Source organism: Macadamia integrifolia, unplaced genomic scaffold, assembly GCF_013358625.1.
Source record: "Macadamia integrifolia cultivar HAES 741 unplaced genomic scaffold, SCU_Mint_v3 scaffold_128A, whole genome shotgun sequence".
NCBI lineage: Eukaryota > Viridiplantae > Streptophyta > Magnoliopsida > Proteales > Proteaceae > Macadamia > Macadamia integrifolia.
This window is the reverse complement of record NW_024870619.1, coordinates 21,392-42,250: the sequence shown is the minus strand read 5'-3', so window position 1 is coordinate 42,250 and position 20,859 is coordinate 21,392. Positions and strand designations below refer to the sequence as shown.

The window sequence follows — 20,859 nt, the reverse complement described above, 5'->3', positions numbered from 1 at the left end:
AAAAAAAAAAAACAAAAAAAAAAACCAAGAAGAGAAAAACATAAACTAGCCCACCTAAAAATTTTGAGCTGACAATGCATCCCTCAATGGTACTTATTCCAACCTTTAGTTTTCAATGATTGTCAATCCTTTTACTTATTTCCAATGTCATGCACACTTCATTTTTGCAGGTTAAGTTAGGAAAATGTAACTCGGACACATCTACCACCATGGGACAGAGGGAATGCTCTCCACATCCCCGTAGCAACTAAATACCTTGAGAAGCCACTTTTCATTGGGCCCAGCCTCAAAACATGGTAATTCCCATGGCATAAGTGAAACATCACATTCATATAGTATCAGCGTTTCCTAGGAATAGAGCTTTTACTGCTCACGGTTCACACATCACCCATACAGAAAATCAAGAATGTAAGGATTGATAAGCAGATTCGTTCCTCGTACATAAAAGAAGAATGTAAAATCATCATATCCACCAGAGGAAGAAAAAGAAACAGGTACCTTGTTATATTGCTCCTGCAAGGAGCTGTCTGCTCCTTCAGAACCTGAACCAATAGCTTTCGCATTGCACTTCCAGAATGTTCCAGATGGATCTGTGTAGTATCTACATATTACGGTGTAGGTTATTAGGATGATATGTCCCGACTACCAAAGCTACCATTATAGTTGCATGGATATATGCTCATAAGAGAAAGAAAGTTGCAGGGATATTTTATCAAGAACTCTCAGCTTTTGAGGCTCTTTTTATTTTTGTGTGTGTGTGCAGAGGGGGGGGGGTTGAATCAAGCTATTAATGACTTCTGCTTTGACAACCCCCAGCCTTCCAGGCATTTCTAGTAACCAAGGTCAATAACCCAGCAGAACAAACTAATTTTCACACTTTCTGCATCCCTCAAGCCATTATATAACTGTGAAACATCAAAATACCTGAAACAAAGTCAATACTATATCAAAATATGGAGTGCCGACCACATCCCATAACACTTAATGCTCTAAAGCTACAAAGAGAACTGAAGTACTGTTTTAATACCATGAACACCCATTTGTTTATCAGGAAAAATAAATGCATTTTTACCCAAACAACCAGTGGGTTTTGTTGGTTCAAGCTTGTAAACCTCCAGAATTATAACTCATGGGCATAGCCTTCCTGATGAGAACAAATCAGCTAAAGCCCATCAAGGTTCTTAGTCATAGAACCAAGAAGAATCAACCTGAACCACTGGAGAGCCTCACAAAGTCTCCTTGATGGTGTGGTACACACAAAGCAACTGATGTAGACCAGAGAAGCTCCATCATGGTCCTATGCGCTAGTGGTCCTAGCATGGGCCATCTTTCTATTATTTCTTTTATTTTATGAAATCGTATGCTGAGTCAGTCCTTATTTGGTTTAAAATTTAAATAAAAAGTTAAAATCGTTTATTGCAGTCCTTATTAGAGTTGGATTCTTTTTTTAGTAATCTTATCAAGTGGAAGTTCTATTACCATTACATGACGATTGGAATTGACTTCATAGCTTCAATCTCTGTGGCCTGTAAATATATGTAAAACAGACCTTTTTCAAATGTTTATGGTATGGTTGTGGTTAATTGAAGAGAAAGGACTTCTCCTCTATGGTTTAGGTTAGCTTCCAAGGCCAACAAGGTAAATGGATCAATTCCCTCTATTGATTCCACCGCCTGCTTAAATTTCTTTTCTAGTACTTTCTGAATTTGTTTATGCTGCTCCATCAGCACTTGAAATCAAGTTAGGTTTCTCCTTGTTTTGGTCAATTAGTTTGGCTACTCTGGTTAATTTAGAAACTCTTTTAGGCCTGATTTGCTCTTTGGTGGTCTTAGAACCACATAAGACTTCCGGTTCTGTGCAGCTGAAGCAAAATCCAATTCAATCTTCTAGATTACTTTTGCAGAAAATCATGCACAATTATTAACAATCAGGTTATATAAATTATCTAATGGGAAAGAGGGCTCAGCACACCATGACCCATTAAGGAGAACAGCATGGTCCTAAATATTGCCACATGACAGTTCCAATTGGGCTGAAATTTTACCCAAGGTCGTCTGCTCAAATGTCAAAGTATCAGCCAAATCTGAGTTCGCCAAGTGATAAAACAAGGTATTGACTATTGACAAATCTGGGACCAACAAGAGGGTGCACGGGATCACCACAGTGATTTGTGGTTCATAAATGAGAGGTTATGCCTGTTTATGAGAGGTCTGAAATTTGACACATGGCCAATCCACATGATTCCCTAGAAATTGTAGTAGTCAGACTGGATTAGGATTATGAGTCCAGTTAAGGGTGTTAAAGGGTTGGTTTCGGTGTAAAAGTTTCGGTTTGGTTCGGTTTGGTTTGGTGCAAATTTTTTAGGTAAAACCAAAATCAAATCGTGATGTAGATAGGGCTGCCAAGAGGAGAGCTTGAGCTGACCAGATCATGATCTAGCTCTTCCCGACATCTGGCCCTGGTTCAATCCAACAAACCAGGCCAGGTGGCATGCTGATCTGGGCCTCCTATGACCCCATGGACTCTGTTGATCTGGGCCCTCCTATAGCCCCATCGATCTCAGCAAGCTGTCTCCAGTTTTGTCTTCAAAAGAAGCTTCTAGAAAGAAAATCCTCCAGCTGTCCCTCATTGTTGAAGAAAGAAGCCTCAAAGGGAGGAGTCTAGCAGCCATCGAATTATGCAAGTAGTTTAGGATTAGTTAGTTTCCTTTTTCTATTGTTGTTTCCATTTTGTTTTGTTGACAAATTAGTTGGTTAATTAGTTACTTACACAGTTTCTTTTTAGGAGTCTAAGTGAGGAAAAAGAGTCTAAGTGAGTTTCCTTTTATTTGACTCTTGGCTGAGAAAGCTGATATTTGAGAGGGTGAGATGCCCAAATAACCCAACCCAACCACTTCTCCCCCTTCCAACCCTCCATCGATTATCCTTTTTGTTTCCTTTTCTGTTATTTAGTTAGGTAATTGAAGGTTTTTACGGTTGTTATTAGACACAAATAGATCTGATTGGAGGTTAGTGAAGAAACAGCCATGGACAGGATCGATTGCAGCAAGAGGGTTAGGGTTTTGACGCTACAATCGAGTGCCATATCTCCCAAATCTGAAGCTTGATCAGCATACACTTTTTTGGGGTTTTATTGGTCACCCTAGGGGAGAGACTCGACCAGCAGTAGAGCCTCATCTGTCTGCTGAATCTTCTTTTCCCCAGGTTCCTCTTCTAGTTTCCCAGTTTAAAGTCCTAAATCAAAAACTCCTAGACCTCCCAAACCAGCCATCCATTTCCCAAGATATTTGGGATTTTCATCACCACTATAAGGCCTCCACTTGATCCACTTTCCAGCCCATTCTGAGTCCTCCATCCCCAACCGCAGATTGCCCTAGTTTCAACCCTAATTGGGTTTGGTTCTAATTCTGGTTTTCAGATTCCTTTGCTATTTGGCTTTGTTTTTATTGGAGCTTTGGGAAACATCACTGGAGGGGTTAGTGATCTCTCAATACCCTTGCATTAAACCGTTCAAAATTACAGTTTCAAATATTGAATCCGAAACCATTTATAAATGGCTTTAAAACTGTTTTCTAATGTTTTCTAATTTTTTATCCAAACAACTTCTTTACCTTTAAATTTTTTTTATTGAAATGGATGTAAACAACATTGAATTGGTTTAACGGTTTCCCATCGGATAAACAGTTCATTTCGGTTTAAACAGTTTAACTAAACAGTCTCAATTTTGAAACCAAAACCGAACCATTTATTAAGCGATTTCACAATTTCAGTGTAAACTGCTCGTTTCGGTTTCGGTTTGGTGTTGCAGTTCGGTTTCAGTTTGGTTTTGACACCTTTAAGCCCAGTCCTGTTTCCATTCCAGTTTCCTTTCTTTATTCAATATTTCAGTTGCTTGAGGACACACCAAACATAGCCTGTGACTCATAGAGTTAGGCTCGCTTTTAATTTCTGACTCGCTTTTAATTTCTCTTTAGCTTTCCTTTTTGGGGTCTAAAACAACAATACTCAGCTCTATATAAGCATGTAAAGGGTTAGGCCCTTCCCCACTTTTTTGATGAATGGAATTTGGCTTTCTGCATTTTTGTTCTATGAGATTCGGAGCATTGGTCTGCTACAAGATTCAGTAGAAGCCTAGGGAGATTCCAGCCCTGAGTATCAGGTGGGGTTCCTGGTTCATATCTTTATCTCTTCTATTATTATTACTCTTTCTTCTTTTTTTAAGGTAAAGCTCTTGTATTATTTTCCCCATCGATTAAACAATTCAGATATTAACTCTTTTCTCCTACACATGTTTATTTCTCTTTCTTAAATGCTATTTTGTTAGCCGTTAAACTGCTGGCCCGCAGTAATTCAAGGAACTCTGGCATGGCCAGCCTTAAAGATTCTACCAATCAATTGGCTGAATGGTTCAGGCAATGTCTGAAGATATGTTTGAAAGAGTCAAGAAAACTTGTCTGATAAAGTTTCTGAAAAAGGGGAGATTCTTCTAATTCCCCCATGCCTAAAAACCCTCATACCGGTGAGGTACTGCCCTTTCATTCTAGAGTAAATACATCTAGGGAGTCTACTGCAAACAATACGTCTAGGGTTTTAGGAAGAGCACCAAAGAGACTCCCAACATGGAAGCCATCTCTAGAGGATACTTTGTGCACCATTGTTGATACAGGTTTTACTAATTGAAGGATTGACGATAACCAGAAGGTAAAACTAGAGATTAAAGAACAAAATGGGAAGCTTCATCCCCAAGTGTTCTATGACTGGCTTACCTCCCTAGATGACTACTTTGATTGGAATACCTTGACAGAGCCCAAGAAATTAAAACTTGCACGAGTCAAATTGGTAGTTCTAGCCAAGGAATGGTGGAGAACACCAGAAGCAGAGGGTACTGGTTCACAGCACAACACCAACTACATGGGAAGAAGTGAAAGAAGAGCTAAAATATCAATATCTTCCCCCCTACATTCAGAGGTCAACTGCACGACAAGCTCAACACCCAACAACACGGTAATCTTTCTGTAGCAGACTACATACGTGAAGCAATTTGATACACTGGTCTCACGTACAGGAATTGATGAGGATGACATTTAGTCAATCACACAACTCAAGTTAAGCTTGAATCTTTTCTGAAGGAGATCAATGTGCACAAAGTGTATGACTTACAGGATTGTTTTCAAAAGGCTCTATGGGAAGAGGAAAATACATAGCCCCCCCCCCAACCCCCCCACCCCTCAGGAGGTACGATTCTCAGGCCAGAGACACTCCCAGACCTCCAGGTCGACCATCTAACACCCCTACAGATTTGGACCGAAGAAAGCCGAGACCTAGGCGACTCAAACCCTTGAGCCCTTAGTTCGAAACCCATCCCTGTGGTGAGGAACAAGACCTGCAAGGCTGCAACAGGTCTGAAACCCTGACTACTGCCAGGTTCAGTTGCAGGAGCCTCCATGGTCACATATCTCACTTCCTGGTATGAGTAGTGCTTGCATCTAGTAGGGACTTAAGTTACAACTTTTCTCCAAGTTTCTGCCTGGTTGAATGCTTGATGGTTGAGTTTCATCACCCGGAGCTGAAAGACATCCAACGCCGGTTCAATTTCTGTAGGTTGAAGACAATTCTTTCCTTACCTTCGTTATTAAAACACTTTTAATTTCACTTTCCCATATTACCCTCCTCCTTTAAGTTAATTCAGCACTATCCCTTCCTTTTATCCTCCTTCCTAGTTTACCCTAAGACAATAATTCCTAATCCCCTCCATACCCCTAACAACCAATCAGCACCTTAGAATATCTTGGTATTTACAAAATTGCCACTTCCCTTTTGCAACTTCAATTTATTTACAGAACCACCACTAGTCCTTGATATTTGGATATTACTATTTGGATGGGCCCATAAGCGATCCGATTCTGACTTTGGAACCCGGATCCATATCAGTTTTTTCCAGGATTCTTTCAAATAAATTACAGTGAAGAACATAAGCATCAAAAAAACCTTAATAGTCAAACTGGTAATTGTGGCTAGCAAAACCAATAACTAGTTTTGATATAAAGTAGTTCAGGAATTCAATGAAATGTACTTACAAGCTAGGCCCATTCTCATCATGACCAGCAATAAGAAGAGATACACCAAAAGGTCGAGACTGTATGAAGGAAAATCATTCAGACATTAGCATTAAGAACAACAACAACCAGCATTCTTTAGCAGATTCTAAAAGCCAGAAAGGATATTCAAGAAACAATGCCCATTTAGCTTGATTTACAAAAGAAACTCCACAGCTACTCAGATGGTGCCTCTTCTTTACATTTAAGGACAAGGTATAGCAAAGCAATGATTTGCAAGGTAGTTATATCAAACAGTCTGACCACAATTGGAACGTCACAATAGACCATATCAATCACATGATTGGAGGGTCCTCTCCATCTCCATCAAACACCGGTTCAGGGTAGCAACAGGAAGGACTCAATGAGGTAGAAATCTAAAGATCAGGCGGCTTGTACAACCTTCCCTGCTATTGGTAGTCTGCTCCCGATGGGAGAAAACTCGCTAGTTACCGGATTAACACTAACAAACCGACCATTCCTTCTCAAAATCCCAGCAAGCAACGTCACTCCTGTTAAGCACTCAAGCATTTTTATAAGCCAGCGGACTGTCCAGTTCCGATGTTCAGACTGCCGATGGACCATCAGACCACTAGCTGTTATTTTTCATAAAAATTGAAATGCTTGAGACTTCAACACTGATCAATGGGTAACATCTCACATAACAGTGCACTACAACCTTCATTTGAGTAGTGTGTAAGAAATCTTTTAACATTTATTGGACAATTTAACATAAAGAGAGATTTGGAACAAAAAGTACCACAAAATCTTATATTATAAGCTCAATAATTGTTCGCATAGAACAAATAGGTTCCAATTCTTGAAGGCTGAAATTAAACTTGTCAAGAATCAACTGCAAGATTATAGAAAATGGAGTGAGGGGAAGACGATGAGAAGCACAAAAAATGTTTCAGAAATTCGGTCGAACTGTTCAACTCTTTCAAGGGCAGAAAAGCCCTCCAAGATCAAGCCAAGGGCTTCTAGGAAGGCACTGACCCTTGAGCCTTACTAACCTTACACCAATACTATTCAAATCAAAAAGTAATGAAGAAATTTTTAAACAAAAATCAACCTGAGAGATTAATGATAGCACATAATTAATAGTTTTGATTTTTATTTTTATTTTTTTCTTATAAAGTTCTCCAGGAATAATGAAAACATAAAACAAGAAAGTGAAGCAATTATAACCATGGACTCTTCGTCGCCTTCACCAAAACGTAAGGCAAGATCACAAAGAGCTTGCGTGGTGGACTCAACAGTCATTGGTTCACCATATGAAAACCTGTGATTCTGGTAAAGAAATTCATAAAATCAGTATTCAGTAAATTCCATAGTATATGAGGATTAAAAGGTAAATAAGGACATCACCTGAGTTTCAACACGTGCATGTTCAACAAGTGTACGAGCATCAGCAATCAATCCACTCATTGCACATCCGATGTGCTCATCAATTTCCATAATTTTCTCCACGCTGCTAGGCTCCTGAAACAGAAATAAATAATGAACAAATGAATGCATTGACAGAAGTAGCAAGCAAAAAGGATTGTCATAGAAACCAAGAGTGAAAAATAGACGAGAATAACAAAGCCCACCCAAAGGCCAGAAATTGTCATTCATCCAGAAAAATAACTCCCTTTCCAGAAACAGAAAATACAAGTACCAGCATCCTGATAGATTTTTGAGAAGAAATTCTATTCAAATTTCTCATCAATCAATTATAAGAATTAGAAAAACCTTTTAGATCCTAATGCAGTGCTAATCCCAAACCAGGGAATTCCAGTGGGAGATTAACTTGTAACAGGATTGCAGGTAAAGGAATAAGAACCAGATTAAGAGAAAATACAGTATCTCAACCAAAACAAATTTGATAAGCATAAAAATTCACATAGATATGCTCCAATCAGTCAGCATAAACGGTTTTGCAAAAGATGATCTAAATCTGACAGGCAGATTTACTGTAATGAAGCAAATCTACTGGAAGTAGAATAGCAAGAAAGCTGCAGAATTGATGGCCATATTAAAGATCTAAAACACGATTCAGTTAAAGTAGTTAAGCAGCTATTCAGCCAAGAAATCAGACACGGAAAAGAACAGGTTCAGAAATGTCGGGCTTTAAGTAGTTTACTTGCATTGGGATTTCAGAATTTGATTGGAAAGATCAGATTTTGAAAGCCAGAACTGTATCTATAACTTAGAACAAGAATTAAGAATAGCAACAGAAGAATAATATGGAAGAATTTCAGAAACTAACCTTGGAATCAATGGAAAAGAAGAAGAGAGGAGAAGAGAATAGAAGAGTAGATAACAAATCAGTTCTGGGATACCAATCCCATATGCCAAGCTCAACAACTCGAACTTGTTTAGAAAGAAAATATTCTTTACCCAAATCATCTCCAATTGATGGATATGTGTTACATAACTCCTAAAATTCTTAAATTAACCCATAAAACGACTCCTGATGTGAATTTAAGTAAATACACTGAAAATATAACTCTATCTAACTATTAAGTATCCTAATCTAACTCAAATGCTTAATTTAACAACTAATCCCATGAACTAACTTTACCCACACTTTAGGGGCTTATAAATTAGGCCCATTACAATGAAACCCAAAAAATAAAAGGTCCAACTATAATATAACTACCCCAAGCTCAATTTCATCCATTGGACTTAGCATCAGCACCTTGTGGGCTTCCCAAGCTTGTGCATAGGCCTCCATACGGGATTAATGTTTAATGAAACAACATCAAATCCCAAGCTCTACACCATACTCCTTAGGAAGCCCTAGATACACGAAAATTGGGTCGTTCCCCTTACATTACATCAGTCTTTCAAATATGTAGATGAGAACCAACAAGTGAAGAGAGTGTTTGCTGATTCACTAAAAAGGGGTCAAAGCTTATTATATCGATGCAAAGCGTAATGGGTAGTCAACCATTAGAATCCCAGAAAGAGAGAGAGAGAGAGAGAACAAGAAGACAATGAGGGCCATATGCCCCGGTCAGAGAGTAAAGGGATAGTTGAGAACGTTCGCCTTACAAAAATGCCACTTTTTTTACGTTTATATTGGAACCAGGAAAATATGCATTATTACCTTAAGGGAACAAATTAAATGAGAAGAGAGAAAGAGAGGGGGATGAAAGTAAAAATATGAACAACAGGAAAAGCATAAAAGATCCAGCTTAGCCAAACTAGAAAAGGGGGAAAAAAAGATACTGCCAATTCATTTCACCAGGTCCTTTGCCAAATATTGACATATTTGTAGCTTAGCTGTTCCACCCCACCCCACCCCACCCCACCCCACCCCACCCCAAAAAAATATCCCAAATAAAAAATCTCTCAGAAGCAATTGTTCTCAATTCTTAAGTTTCCAATCATCTAACAATCTGATATACATTTTTCTTGCCTCTTGGCAAATCATCAATCCAACAAACTCAGCCTTATCCCGACTTAACGGGGTCAGCTACATGGATCCATACAAAACAAAGTAGGGAAAACTGAGGTTCAAACAAAAAAAAAAAGAGGAATGAAGAGATTAAAAGATGAGAAATGAGAAATGAGAGTAAGAGGAAAAAGGGCAAATATAATCATATTGACTTGGATAACTAAAGACCATCTCATGATATAATCCCCAACATTTGTATTCACATGAGGGCAGATATCTTATCATTTGGTAATTTATCAAAAATTAGTTCCTGTTTTCTTAAACCTAGATTGGGAACTAGTAAGTTCAAGATCATAAGAAGCAGAAAATCAAAGAATAAGGAAGCAGTCTTGAGTTCGACTGTTTTCAAAGAGAGTCTAAATCCAGATTCCAGAAAGATTTTACTTCGCTCGGAGGGGGAGTCAATATGCATGTGACAATTAGTAAGTTGAAGGTTTCTATTTTCCAATGTTTCGTAGCTTATACTATGAGACTGGGCCCAGATAGGGTACTTAATGTAATGGTAATTTATTGAAGATGGTGTTGTTATTTATTGAAGTTGAGTGGTGCCATGGGTGGCACCACTTTGCTTTTCTTGTAATATGTCCCTTCAAGTTATAGTGCTAGTTGGTGCTTGCACTAGACCATAGCTGTGTTGTACCTTATCTAGTTATCTCTCTTCTATTCCTTTCTTTCTATTAAAATTCAGTTTATTAGCTAGCATACTGTACCTGTATGGTACAAATCCAATTGTCGTTTTCCCTTTCTTTTCTTTTTTTTTCTCCATCAATCAAATCCTAAATCTCATTGAACACCTGCATATCTAAATGTAAAGCCCCATCCAAGCCCTAGCTTGCTCAATCCGATTAATAGCTTTTCCTCGTACCTTTTATGTTGCCCACCTTTTGCAAAACCCATAGCAACCCCATCAACCCTTCTCTACTGATATATGTATAAATAATTTGGGTGGCTTGGTCTTCAATTAAAGCCGTTTAATCAAGTTTCCAGCACTGGTAGTACAATATTAACATGGGTTCAGTAATCTTGTATGTTTTTAAATTAAAGGGGGAGGAAGTTGGCATGATTTCTTAAGTCTGTATACTTCTAGAGGCCAGTCGAGTGAACTATGTTGGTTGGTTGTTGGGGTTGGATGAGGGTTTCATAGAAGTCTACATCTGTCCGAACTCTGGATATTAGCTGGGTTTAGTGAGTTTTATCTTTCACTAAAAGGTTAATATTTAGATGCCAAAATATGTGTCTTGAGCAAGGTTGCAAGCAAGTGAACTACTTCTCTTCGTTGCGTAGGCGAAGTTATTTGGCTGTTTCGAGCTAGGGCTAAGCGAGCCAGAAGTGAGCCAAGCTGGAGTTCTTGTTCAAGTGAGCTGGGTAGTAGTTTGTAGGCTAAGTGAACGGGGAGCTCCGACAGATCGAAAAGTGAAGATAGGCGCATAGTTCAGTGATCTACAGCCAAAAGAGGGAACTCGGAGAGGTCCCGATCAGGTTGTTTTAAAAAGCTAGGAGAAGTGAACGAGAACTACAGTTCGAGTGAGCGCGTAAGCAAGCAGGTACGCCCGAGTTATGTAATAGAACTACTAATCAGTCTTCTCATCTCTACGCCAGCTAATTCCTAACAAGCTACGCACCTTCTTGTACTTCCAGCCAAGTAAGGCAATGCAGTTGCTGTTGTCGAGTTAAACAAACGGTAGTCAGATAATAGGCGGATGGAGGGCCTATTCTGATCCAATTATAAACCATAATCCCGATGCACTGACATTGTTATGCATGAGTTTATGTTTTAAGAGAACTAGTAGTTATGAGTTCGTAGCTAAAGTCAAACTGGAGCTAGGAACATAGCAGTGAACGGAGCTCCAGGGTAAATGAGTGAGCGGTTTCACCCATGGTTTCGCCCAAGCCAAAAACCAAGATCTGCTGAGATCCGGAAAAACCATGTATTTTTGGACATGACAACTTAGGAAAACTCGAGGATGGGTTTCGGTGGCCATATGGCCAAGTTAGCCCCTGAAACTTGTCATCTAGCCTATTTTATGCTTTCAGAACACATAATTCAAGTAAAAGTGTGCTACAACTTAAATAAGCATAAGGAATTAAAAGACATCAAAAATGGCTTGTTATACATGGATGACTCACATAGTCACATCATATATGAGAGCGAACAACAGACAATAGTAGTATAGCACCAAAACACAAATTCTTGTGGTGTTTTGCTCCACAGCAAAGAGAGAAATGCAAGATCTAGCATGGAAGGCGAAAAATCTCGTCTACATGAGGTTTAAAACATCATCTGACTTGGTTTAGATCAACCGAGTTAAGTTGAAAATGAGAAATAAATCGAAATCTCAATGAGAAACCAATATTTCATGCGAGATATTATCATTTTTTAGTATCACCTATGATCTCAACTCACCAGAGCCAAAAAAATGAGATTTTAGCGAGATCTCGCTGAGACCTCAAAGTATTGTCTTAAATAGAGAAAACAATAAATAGAATTAGGAAGTGTCAATTCGTGGTTAATTTATGTAATCATGCTTTGGTTTTGACAATAGAGAACGGGCCTCAAAATTCATGTAAATAGTATTTCATATTTTTTTTCTGAAAAACCTTATTGTAAATCACCCCCACTTAAGAGTTAAGTCAAAAACCCTAGTTGTAAATCACCGCTATTCATTAAATCCCTTTGGGCTTCAGGGAGGTTGCACCGTTTCCCACAGTCCCACTCTTCTTCTCTCCCAATTTTCCAACCATAAATCCCCAATCTCATCTTCCTTTGTTGTCCAATTCCTCGAGAAGGGGTTGGCATGGTCTCGGGCTGGAGAGCAAAGAATCAGGCCAGAGGAAGAGATATGGTTCCAGTTTAGGCGTCAGCGGAGGTGGGAACTCTGTGCGCAGCTACCTAAAGGCCTAGATAGCCTAAGAAGAGGCACGTGCGCTAATGGCGGAGGACAAGCATTGACCCACTCACTGGTAATAGCAACTCCATTTCTTGAACATCTTAAGTTAAGCCCAAAAAAAAGCCAAGTACAAGAACGAGCGTGATTGAGAACATAGCTTTAAGTCTTCCTTGAGCATCACAGGTCCTCTTCGTTCCTCTCTCTCATTCACGAGCTCTCGTCATAGGTTCTCTCCTCAACTTGAGAAGGAACAAGTACGGTATGCTAAAAGAGCAGGTTCACTGAATCTCCTTCTCTCCAATAGTACGGCCTCCCCTACTCCTGTGTTATTTCCCATTTTGGGTCTTGTGCCCTGCTTTCAATTGGATTTGAATAGGATCTGTATCAAAGATCACCTCCTACAATTTCAGGGCCATTTGATCTCCATTAAATGAGTTCTATCAACTGGAATCGATAGCTGTTACCACCAATTCGATATCCGGAGGTTGAAGACAACCCCTATTCAACATATCTAAAATCAACTATTTCTAATTGAATCAAATAACCCCAATTCCTTTCTTTATTACATTATTCTATTCCTTTTATTAGTTTTCTGAAAGAACCCAATTCAAGTTATGGATCGGCATACTTTACTTTGGTCCATCACAATTCACAAACCAAAGCCAAACCGTTCTTAAAACATATACAGAATATTCCAAACTGAGCTGAATTAATTCGGCTTGAGTATCCAATTTCAGAACTGACACGGTTCTTAGTTTGGTTTCGGTTCATACCATCACTCCCTTGAACCGAACCCAAAACCGAGCCCATTGACACCCTTAGAGGTAGGGAAGGGGAAGGGAGGCTGCGGGAGGGGTATTGCGGGAAGAGGAAGGGGTTGGGTTAGGGAGAGAGAGGAGAAGAGCAACACCCTGATGAGTTGCAGCGGCAAGTAGGGAAAGAGAGAGAGAGAGAGAGAGAGAGAGAGGGGTGTAGCAGTCGTGGAGAGATAGGGTAGCAACAAGTCAACAACTAGTGGATTGAAAGGCTGAGATGCAGTGAGGGAGATCTGGTGGTCAATAAGATGCTAGCATATAATATTCCATTACACAATGCTAGTGTGAATATTGGTCTTCTTTTTTAAACCTATCGATTGGAAGTTTGGAACCACTATCTGAAGGCATTTTATTCTCTGCCTAAAGCATTTAACATTCAAAAACAATACTATCTCCCTATTGTTCTCTGTTAACTGAGTGGTTGCTCAAGTTTTGCGGTTTGCATGACATTCTATTCTCACTTCTCAAATGGGTGAAAATGGACGCATAAGAAAACAAAACAGTTGCTACGATTCATGAGAAAACAAAACTGTTACGATTCAAATCTAATATAAGAAAGAATTCTCTTTTTCTCCTTAATCCTATGTGACTGGTTAACAGCATTTCCTTTTCTTATATTACCTAATTTTACCATCAAAGTAATACATCGATGCTCCCTAAGTAAGCGGATATCATTAAGTAATACTATGTCTGTGCTCGGAAAGCCTGGTATAAAGTGACAGAAAATGTAAACAACTACACGACTACTATAGTATGTTGATGCTACCACATTAAAACTCAGCATGGCTATTACAACCATAGTTGTCATGGCGTCGCTTAGGTGGCGATTTGGCGTCCTGGCGGAAATACCAGGGCATGGCAGTGCTACGATTTATGAGAGTCACAAATGGCAGCCGCCATGGTCGTATAGGCGTCGCCATGGTCGGTGCCATGGACGCCATTGCACGCCTGATATACTAATCGATCACATTTTTTTTTTTTACATGTTAACAATGTTGAATATTCTCTTTCTTGTATTTTTATTGGTAGGTGAAATAGAAAAGAGAACAAAACCTAGTCGACTAGTTGTCTCAACTCTTAATTTCTCAAATTGAAGAATGAACAGTGAACCCTTGAAAGTCGAAGCCTCAAAGGCTTCCGCCTACGAGGCTGCTGCCTGCGAGTGACATCCTTCTCCTTCTCCGGCAGCAAGTCCAAGGTAAGGGCTTGCGACGTCTTTCTCCTTCTCCTTCTTCATCTTCTTCATCTTCTTCTCTGCTTCTCTTTCTTCTTCTTCTTCAGTCCTTCTCTCCTCCTTCTCTGCCATGTTCTAGTTCTTTTCTCTTCTTCTCCCCTTCTCTCCTCCTTCTTCGTCTTCTACTTCTTATTCTTCTTCTTCTCTGCTTCTCTTTCTCCTTCTTCTGCTTCAGTTCTTCTCCTTCTCTGTTCCTTCTTCTCTTCTTCTCTCCTTCTCTCCTCCTTCTAAGTCTTCTGCTTCTGATTCTTCTTCTATGCTTCTCTTTCTCCTTCTTCTTCTTCAGCTCTTCTCCTTCTCTGTTCCTTCTTCTCTTCTTCTCTCCTCCTTCATCTTCTGCTGCTGAATTCTGATTCTTCTTCTTTGCTTCTCTTTCTCCTTCTTCTTCTTCTTCAATTATTCTCCTTCTCTGGTCCTTCTTCTCATCTTCTCTCCTTCTCAGTTCTCTCCTCCTTCTTCGTCTTCTGCTTCTGAATTCTGATTCTTCTTCTTCTCTGCTTCTCTTTCTCCTTCTTCTTCTTCAGTTCTTCTCCCTCTCTGTTCCTTCTTCTATGTTTCATAACAGCATAAATAGAAATATAGAATTAGTTAATGTTAATATGTTATTGCTTTATTGGTTAACTAATAATCTTATATACTCAGTTTTATAAAGTGTTTATATCTTTGCAACTTGTATACTTAATATTAATGTTACTGGTTAACATACTCTATTACTCTGTTTTATCAATTATAACTTGAATACTTGATGTTAATGTTATTGGTTAACACTTAACATACTTTGTTACTCTGTTTTGTAACTTGTAGGATAGTAGGAGTTCATAATGGATGGTATTGTTGGTGGTAGTAGTGAGGGGTGATAATATAAGCACGGCTGCATATGATCCGTCCAAAGACCCAACCAGGAAGGCCAAATCAAATGACCCTGGGTGGAAGTATGAGTATTAGCCTAACCTTTCAGACAAGAACCTTATTAAATGCACTCTTTGTGGCAAAAACCTCAAGTGTGGAATTAAAAGGTTAAAGCAACATTTGGTGGGTGGATATGGAGATGTTGCTAAGTGTACCAAGACAACTGTAACGATTGCTACAGAGATGAATGCAGCTCTTATGCACAATAAATGATGCAAGACACTTTGGATGATGATGATGATGCTGATGTTGATGTTGATGTTGATGTTGGTGCTGATGTGGATGTTGATATAGAAGTTGAAGGTCAAAGACAGTCAAATAGGACTCCTTCTACTACAACCTCTAGACTTATTCCTAGCTCTAGGACAGGTGCTAAGAGAAAGAAAGTAGTCATTCAGCCACAATTAAGGGGCCCCATGGATGCTCATGTTAGACGGACTCCTGAGCAAGTGGTTGCTGAGAGGCATCTTAAAGGTAGTAATCAGACTACTATAGAGAACCGGTTTAGATCAGCGGAAGAAAAAAAGAGAGTTGATAATCACATTGTTGACTGGGTTTATCAGTGTGGTATTCCATTCAATGCCCTAAAGTCAAGGAGGTTTGAGGTGATGGTGGAATCTATTACACAATACGGGTCAGGATATAAGCCCCAAGTTATCATAAAGTGAGGGTGCCATTGTTAAAGGCAGCAAATGATAGAATTGCAGAGATGAAGAATATATATGAAGAGTAGTGGAAGCAGTATGGGTGCACTCTTATGACTGATGGGTGGACGGATAAAAGAGGAAGGCACTTAATTAATTTCCACGTTAACTGTCCAAAGGGGACTTATTTTATGGAATATATTGATGCATCCAGTATATCTCAAACTGCAGAGAAGTTGTTTGAATTGATTGACAACAAAGTTCAAGAAATTGGTGAGAATGTTGTGCAAATTGTGTTAGATAATGCATCAGCTTATAAATTAGCCAGTACAATGTTGATGCAGAAGAGGACAAAGCTATATTGGACTCCTGTGCAACCCATTGCATTGACCTAATGTTGGAAGAAATAGGATTCTTGAAATCTAATAGGAATGTGATAAGTAAGGCAAAAAAAAGTAACCAACTTCATCCAAAAGCACACACGCATTCTTGATGCAATGAGGGCTAAAACAAATGGAAGGGATCTTGTGAAGACAGCAACTACTAGATTTGCAACTGCATTTCTAATTTTCTAACACTTCAAATCTTGTTAAAACATAAAGATGACTTGAGGCATTTGTTTATTTCTGAAAAATGGACTAGTTCTAATTTGGCAAAGACCGAGGTTGGGAAGAAAGTGGTTGATACAGTGTTTGTTGTAGCAATTTGGAATGGTTTGGAAAATTGTCTTAGAGCTTCAAAGCCACTTCTTACTGTCTTGAGGATTGTGGATGGTGATGAGAGGCCTTCTATGCCTGAGGTTCAATTTGTCATGGATGAGGAAAAAAAAAAAAAAAAAAAAAAAAAACTTTGGGGATAGAGAAAGGCAATACAAGAAAGTGTTAGATATTGTTAACAGGCGTTGGGAGATTCAGATGGGCCGTCCTTTGTATGAAGCAGCACTATTTCTTAATCCTGGCAAATTTTTTTGTTATAAGGAAGGTGATGATGGTGACTACCAAATTATATCTTCTCTACAACTTGCATTTAATGAAGTCATTGAAAGAATGATACATGAACCAGCTTTACAAAACAAGATAAATACTCAAGCCACTTTGTATGGATATTCTTAAGGTTCTTTTGCCTCGGATATGGCGGTTAGACAATGGGCAACCATGAGTCCTAGTAAATACATTGTTTAGTTGTTTTGTTTGTACCTAGTAACTAGTAGCTACTTTGTGTGATGTATTAAATATTAATCTAGTTTTTTTATATATATATTTATTTTTTATAGTTACTTTGTGGGGTTCATTTGGAGGTCATGCTTTTGAGCTTTCGAATGTTGCAACTGGTTATGAGCGCAACTGGAGCACATTTAAGTCTGCAAGTAGCTGGGTATTACATCTATTTCATATTTTAGACTTTTTATTTTTGAAACAATAAATTTGCTTGTTGTTCTCTATTGTTTATGAATTCAGATTCATACCAAGAAGAGGAATAGGCTGGAATATCAACGTTTGAATGATCTAGTCTATGTTCAATACAATCGCCGCCTAGAAGAAATGTTTCAACAAAGGCATCTCGATAATAGAAATTATGATCCACTTGTATTTGAAGAATTGGATTGGAGTAGTGAGTGGATGATGTAGTCCATCCCGATGCTGATCTCACATGGGACGTTACTGATAGAGCAAAAGGGGGCAAAACAGAGGGGCCCAATCGACCCAGGAGAACTCAATCATCAACCTCTAGAGGAAATATGTGCTACACACGCCGTGGTAGAGGGAGGGTTGTTGGGGAGTCATCGGGATCAGATGGGGAAGAAGATTTGGAAGAAGAGGACGATGTGAATGATGACTTGGATGTCATAAATAGTTTTGGTGAAAATGCAAATGCTTCTAGTGGACAACAAGGGAATCTGTCATCTACTGATTTGTTGGATGATTATGATGATTAAGTTATTTGTGTTTAACTGTATGTCTGGATTTTATGTATTGTTTAAACTTTAAACGTTAAACTTGAACTTTGAACTTGGATGATTAGTTAAGTTTTTTTTTTATGTTGAGTTCATTTGCTATCAAGCTTCATTGCTTCAGTAAGTCATTAATAACTTAACAGGTTAGCCACTTAGCTTATCATTTGATCTATTCTTATGTTTCCAAATATATATATATATATATATGTGTGTGTGTGTTCAGGCTCCTCACCTACTTCCAATCATTGCTTTCAAGCTTCAGTCACAGGTTAGCCTTTTATTTTTTTTGTTTTGTGACTTGATGTACATGTTGATTTTTATGACTTGATGTATAACTGTATAAGTCAATAATTCTTGTTGATTTTTTATGACATGATATGGCTATGTTGATTTTTTTATGGCTTGATGTTGCTTAATGTAGGTTTTATATGTTATAGGGTATATATTGTAGGCTTGTAGCATGCTAAATAACTTTAAAAAATAGGAAAAATAAAAAAAGTAGCACACTAAATAATTTTAGAAAATAGAAAAAATAAAAAATGACACATGGGCGATTTGACCACCATGGCAACGCCATAACTGGGCAATTCATCGCCAAATCAATTAGCCACCCCTCCATCGCCTTGGATCGATTTGACGTCGTGACAACTATGATTACAACATTGCAATGTACAAACTTATAGGCACACTCTGGAACTAGTACCCTGGCTGACTTCAGCACAAAGGTGTCAATGCTAGGACTTAGATGAATTTTTATTTGGAACAAGTAATTGTAAAACCATGTTCTACAAGCAAACATGTGGCATGCAGCACCATGCATTCCAATCCATGAGAAGCACTTATACTCATGGTATACATCCATTTCAATAAATGCTGCTGGGCTTACAGAATAAGAAATTTGTATTATTAATATGAGGGAAAGTTTTCTGTCCGGAGCACCGTCCCTGCACCAGCACAGGGGCCAATGGGAGCACACCTAGAAGCATCAATAGGGGTGGGATTTGGGCCTTTCATCGAGGGTGGGGCAGTCATTCCACCACATCCTGAGTCTGGGTGCAGGCACTACACACCCAGACAATCCTTTTTCCCTATTAATATGTACCCATCACGTAATCCATCTTCGGAAAACCTGCTATATAATGGTCTGTAGAAGAAATTTCTGAATTGAAATGTACTAAGTGGGTTTCAATTCAAAGACACTATGACTTCATAAACCAGATATATTGATCAAACAAGTAACAGAGACACAACCAAAACACACGAAGAAAACCAAATAAATTGAGTTGACTCGATAAAATGGCAATACCAGCAAAGGTGAAGTGATTCGCTTCTCGACAGCAAGCACAACGCCTTCCTTCGTCTTCAACCCAATAGCAGTCGAACCCAGCTGCAATAAACTCATTCTTGTTTGAATAAACCCAATTTTACAGTGCAAACAACCAGAAAGGAGACAGTAAATTGGATTACCTTGATAGCCTCAATAGCATATTCGACCTGGAACAGTCGCCCTTCAGGAGAGAAAGTGTTGACACCTCTGTCGTACTCGGTCCTTCAATCAATAAAAGAGCGAAAATCAAAATGAACCATGTCAAAAAATCACCCTCAGATTCAGTACGTGAAACCCTAGATTTGCTACTCAAAGTGGTTTCCTCACCTGGTAAGAAACATCTTCAGTTCGGTTGAAATCCAGCAATCTGCGCAGACAAGCAGGCGTAGAAATAGAATATCACAGACGATTAATTAACAGACACACAAATGCTTGAACCCTCACAGATCCAGATTGAACAGCCAATGTCCGTGATTCAGAAGAAAATTTTGTAGGGTTTTCGGCAAGCATCCATGGGAGGGAGTCCAGAGTTTTTAAGTGCTTTATGTGTTTTCTTTGGTAGCAAGAAATGCTCGTCGCCGGTTCAACCGGTCAACAAGAAACTCTTTCCTTCACCTTTTTTTATTGGGGAATTTACTATCACTCCTCTACATTTGGTCTATATTTGCTCAACTCCCTTATCTTTTACTTTTTTACTAATACTCTCCTCCTTTTTATATTTTTACATCTCTTTTTCCCTTGTTCTTTTTAAATACCTACATTACCTTTCCTTTTCACATGCAACTTATTACACTTTTTTCAAATTTGTTGGTTTAAAATATGGTTTGAACCAAACTACTTACCAGTTTTATCTCATCCAATCATCAAGTATCTTAACATATCTGATGTGTCCTTAAAGATATTATTATTTATTATTATTATTTTTTATTTCGTCTCATCCAATCATTGGGGATGTTGCTTATTTATTATTATATTGGTATCGGTTTCAACCAATCTAAGGACTAACAAAAATAAAAAATGCATGGTACCTGATTGGAACATATGATATTAATATAGATAAAGATCGAATATAAAATTATTCTTTTTTGAACTTACAATATTCTCGATGATTGGACAAAACTTGTTAATGGTTTGATCAGGTACAAAATTATTCTTTTCTTAATTTACAGTATCCTTGATGAATGGATGAGACAAAACTTGTTAGTGGTTTGGTTCAAATCATGTTTTGAACCAACCCATTTGTAAAAAAGGGTAATAGGTTAAAATTTGAAAATGAAGGGTAATCTAGGTATTAAAAGAAGAGGGGAGAAAAAGATGTAAAAGTAAAAAAGCAGGGGAGTATCAATAAAAAAGTAAAAGGTATGGAAGTTTTAACAAATATAAGCCAAATGTAGGGGAGTGATAGTAAATTCCCCTTTTATATTTTTTATTTTTCCCTTTTGGTTAAGTGCTTGGGCTACCTAACGTTTGGAAAAAATACAACTAGGGCCCACTTCTTTGATGGAAAAAAACTTGAAGGAGAATAAAGGGGTGGCAAAAGTATACAATT

General features: G+C 38.5%; 1 protein-coding gene across 1 annotated transcript in view; it reads right to left on the bottom strand.

Moving 5' to 3' along the window:
* The window catches only part of LOC122070843 (proteasome subunit alpha type-5), a 20,652-nt gene extending 788 nt beyond the window's left edge, over window positions 1-19,864 (bottom strand). Inside the window, exons 1-7 of the mRNA XM_042635086.1 lie at window positions 19,638-19,864; window positions 19,451-19,532; window positions 19,290-19,370; window positions 7,463-7,576; window positions 7,283-7,384; window positions 6,077-6,135; window positions 499-601 (exon numbers count right to left, since the gene is read on the bottom strand). Of these exons, the coding sequence (XP_042491020.1) occupies window positions 499-601; window positions 6,077-6,135; window positions 7,283-7,384; window positions 7,463-7,576; window positions 19,290-19,370; window positions 19,451-19,532; window positions 19,638-19,651 (555 nt within the window). The 5' untranslated portion in view covers window positions 19,652-19,864. The remainder of the gene's footprint in view (window positions 1-498; window positions 602-6,076; window positions 6,136-7,282; window positions 7,385-7,462; window positions 7,577-19,289; window positions 19,371-19,450; window positions 19,533-19,637) is intronic.
* Between the last annotated feature and the right edge of the window lie 995 nt (window positions 19,865-20,859).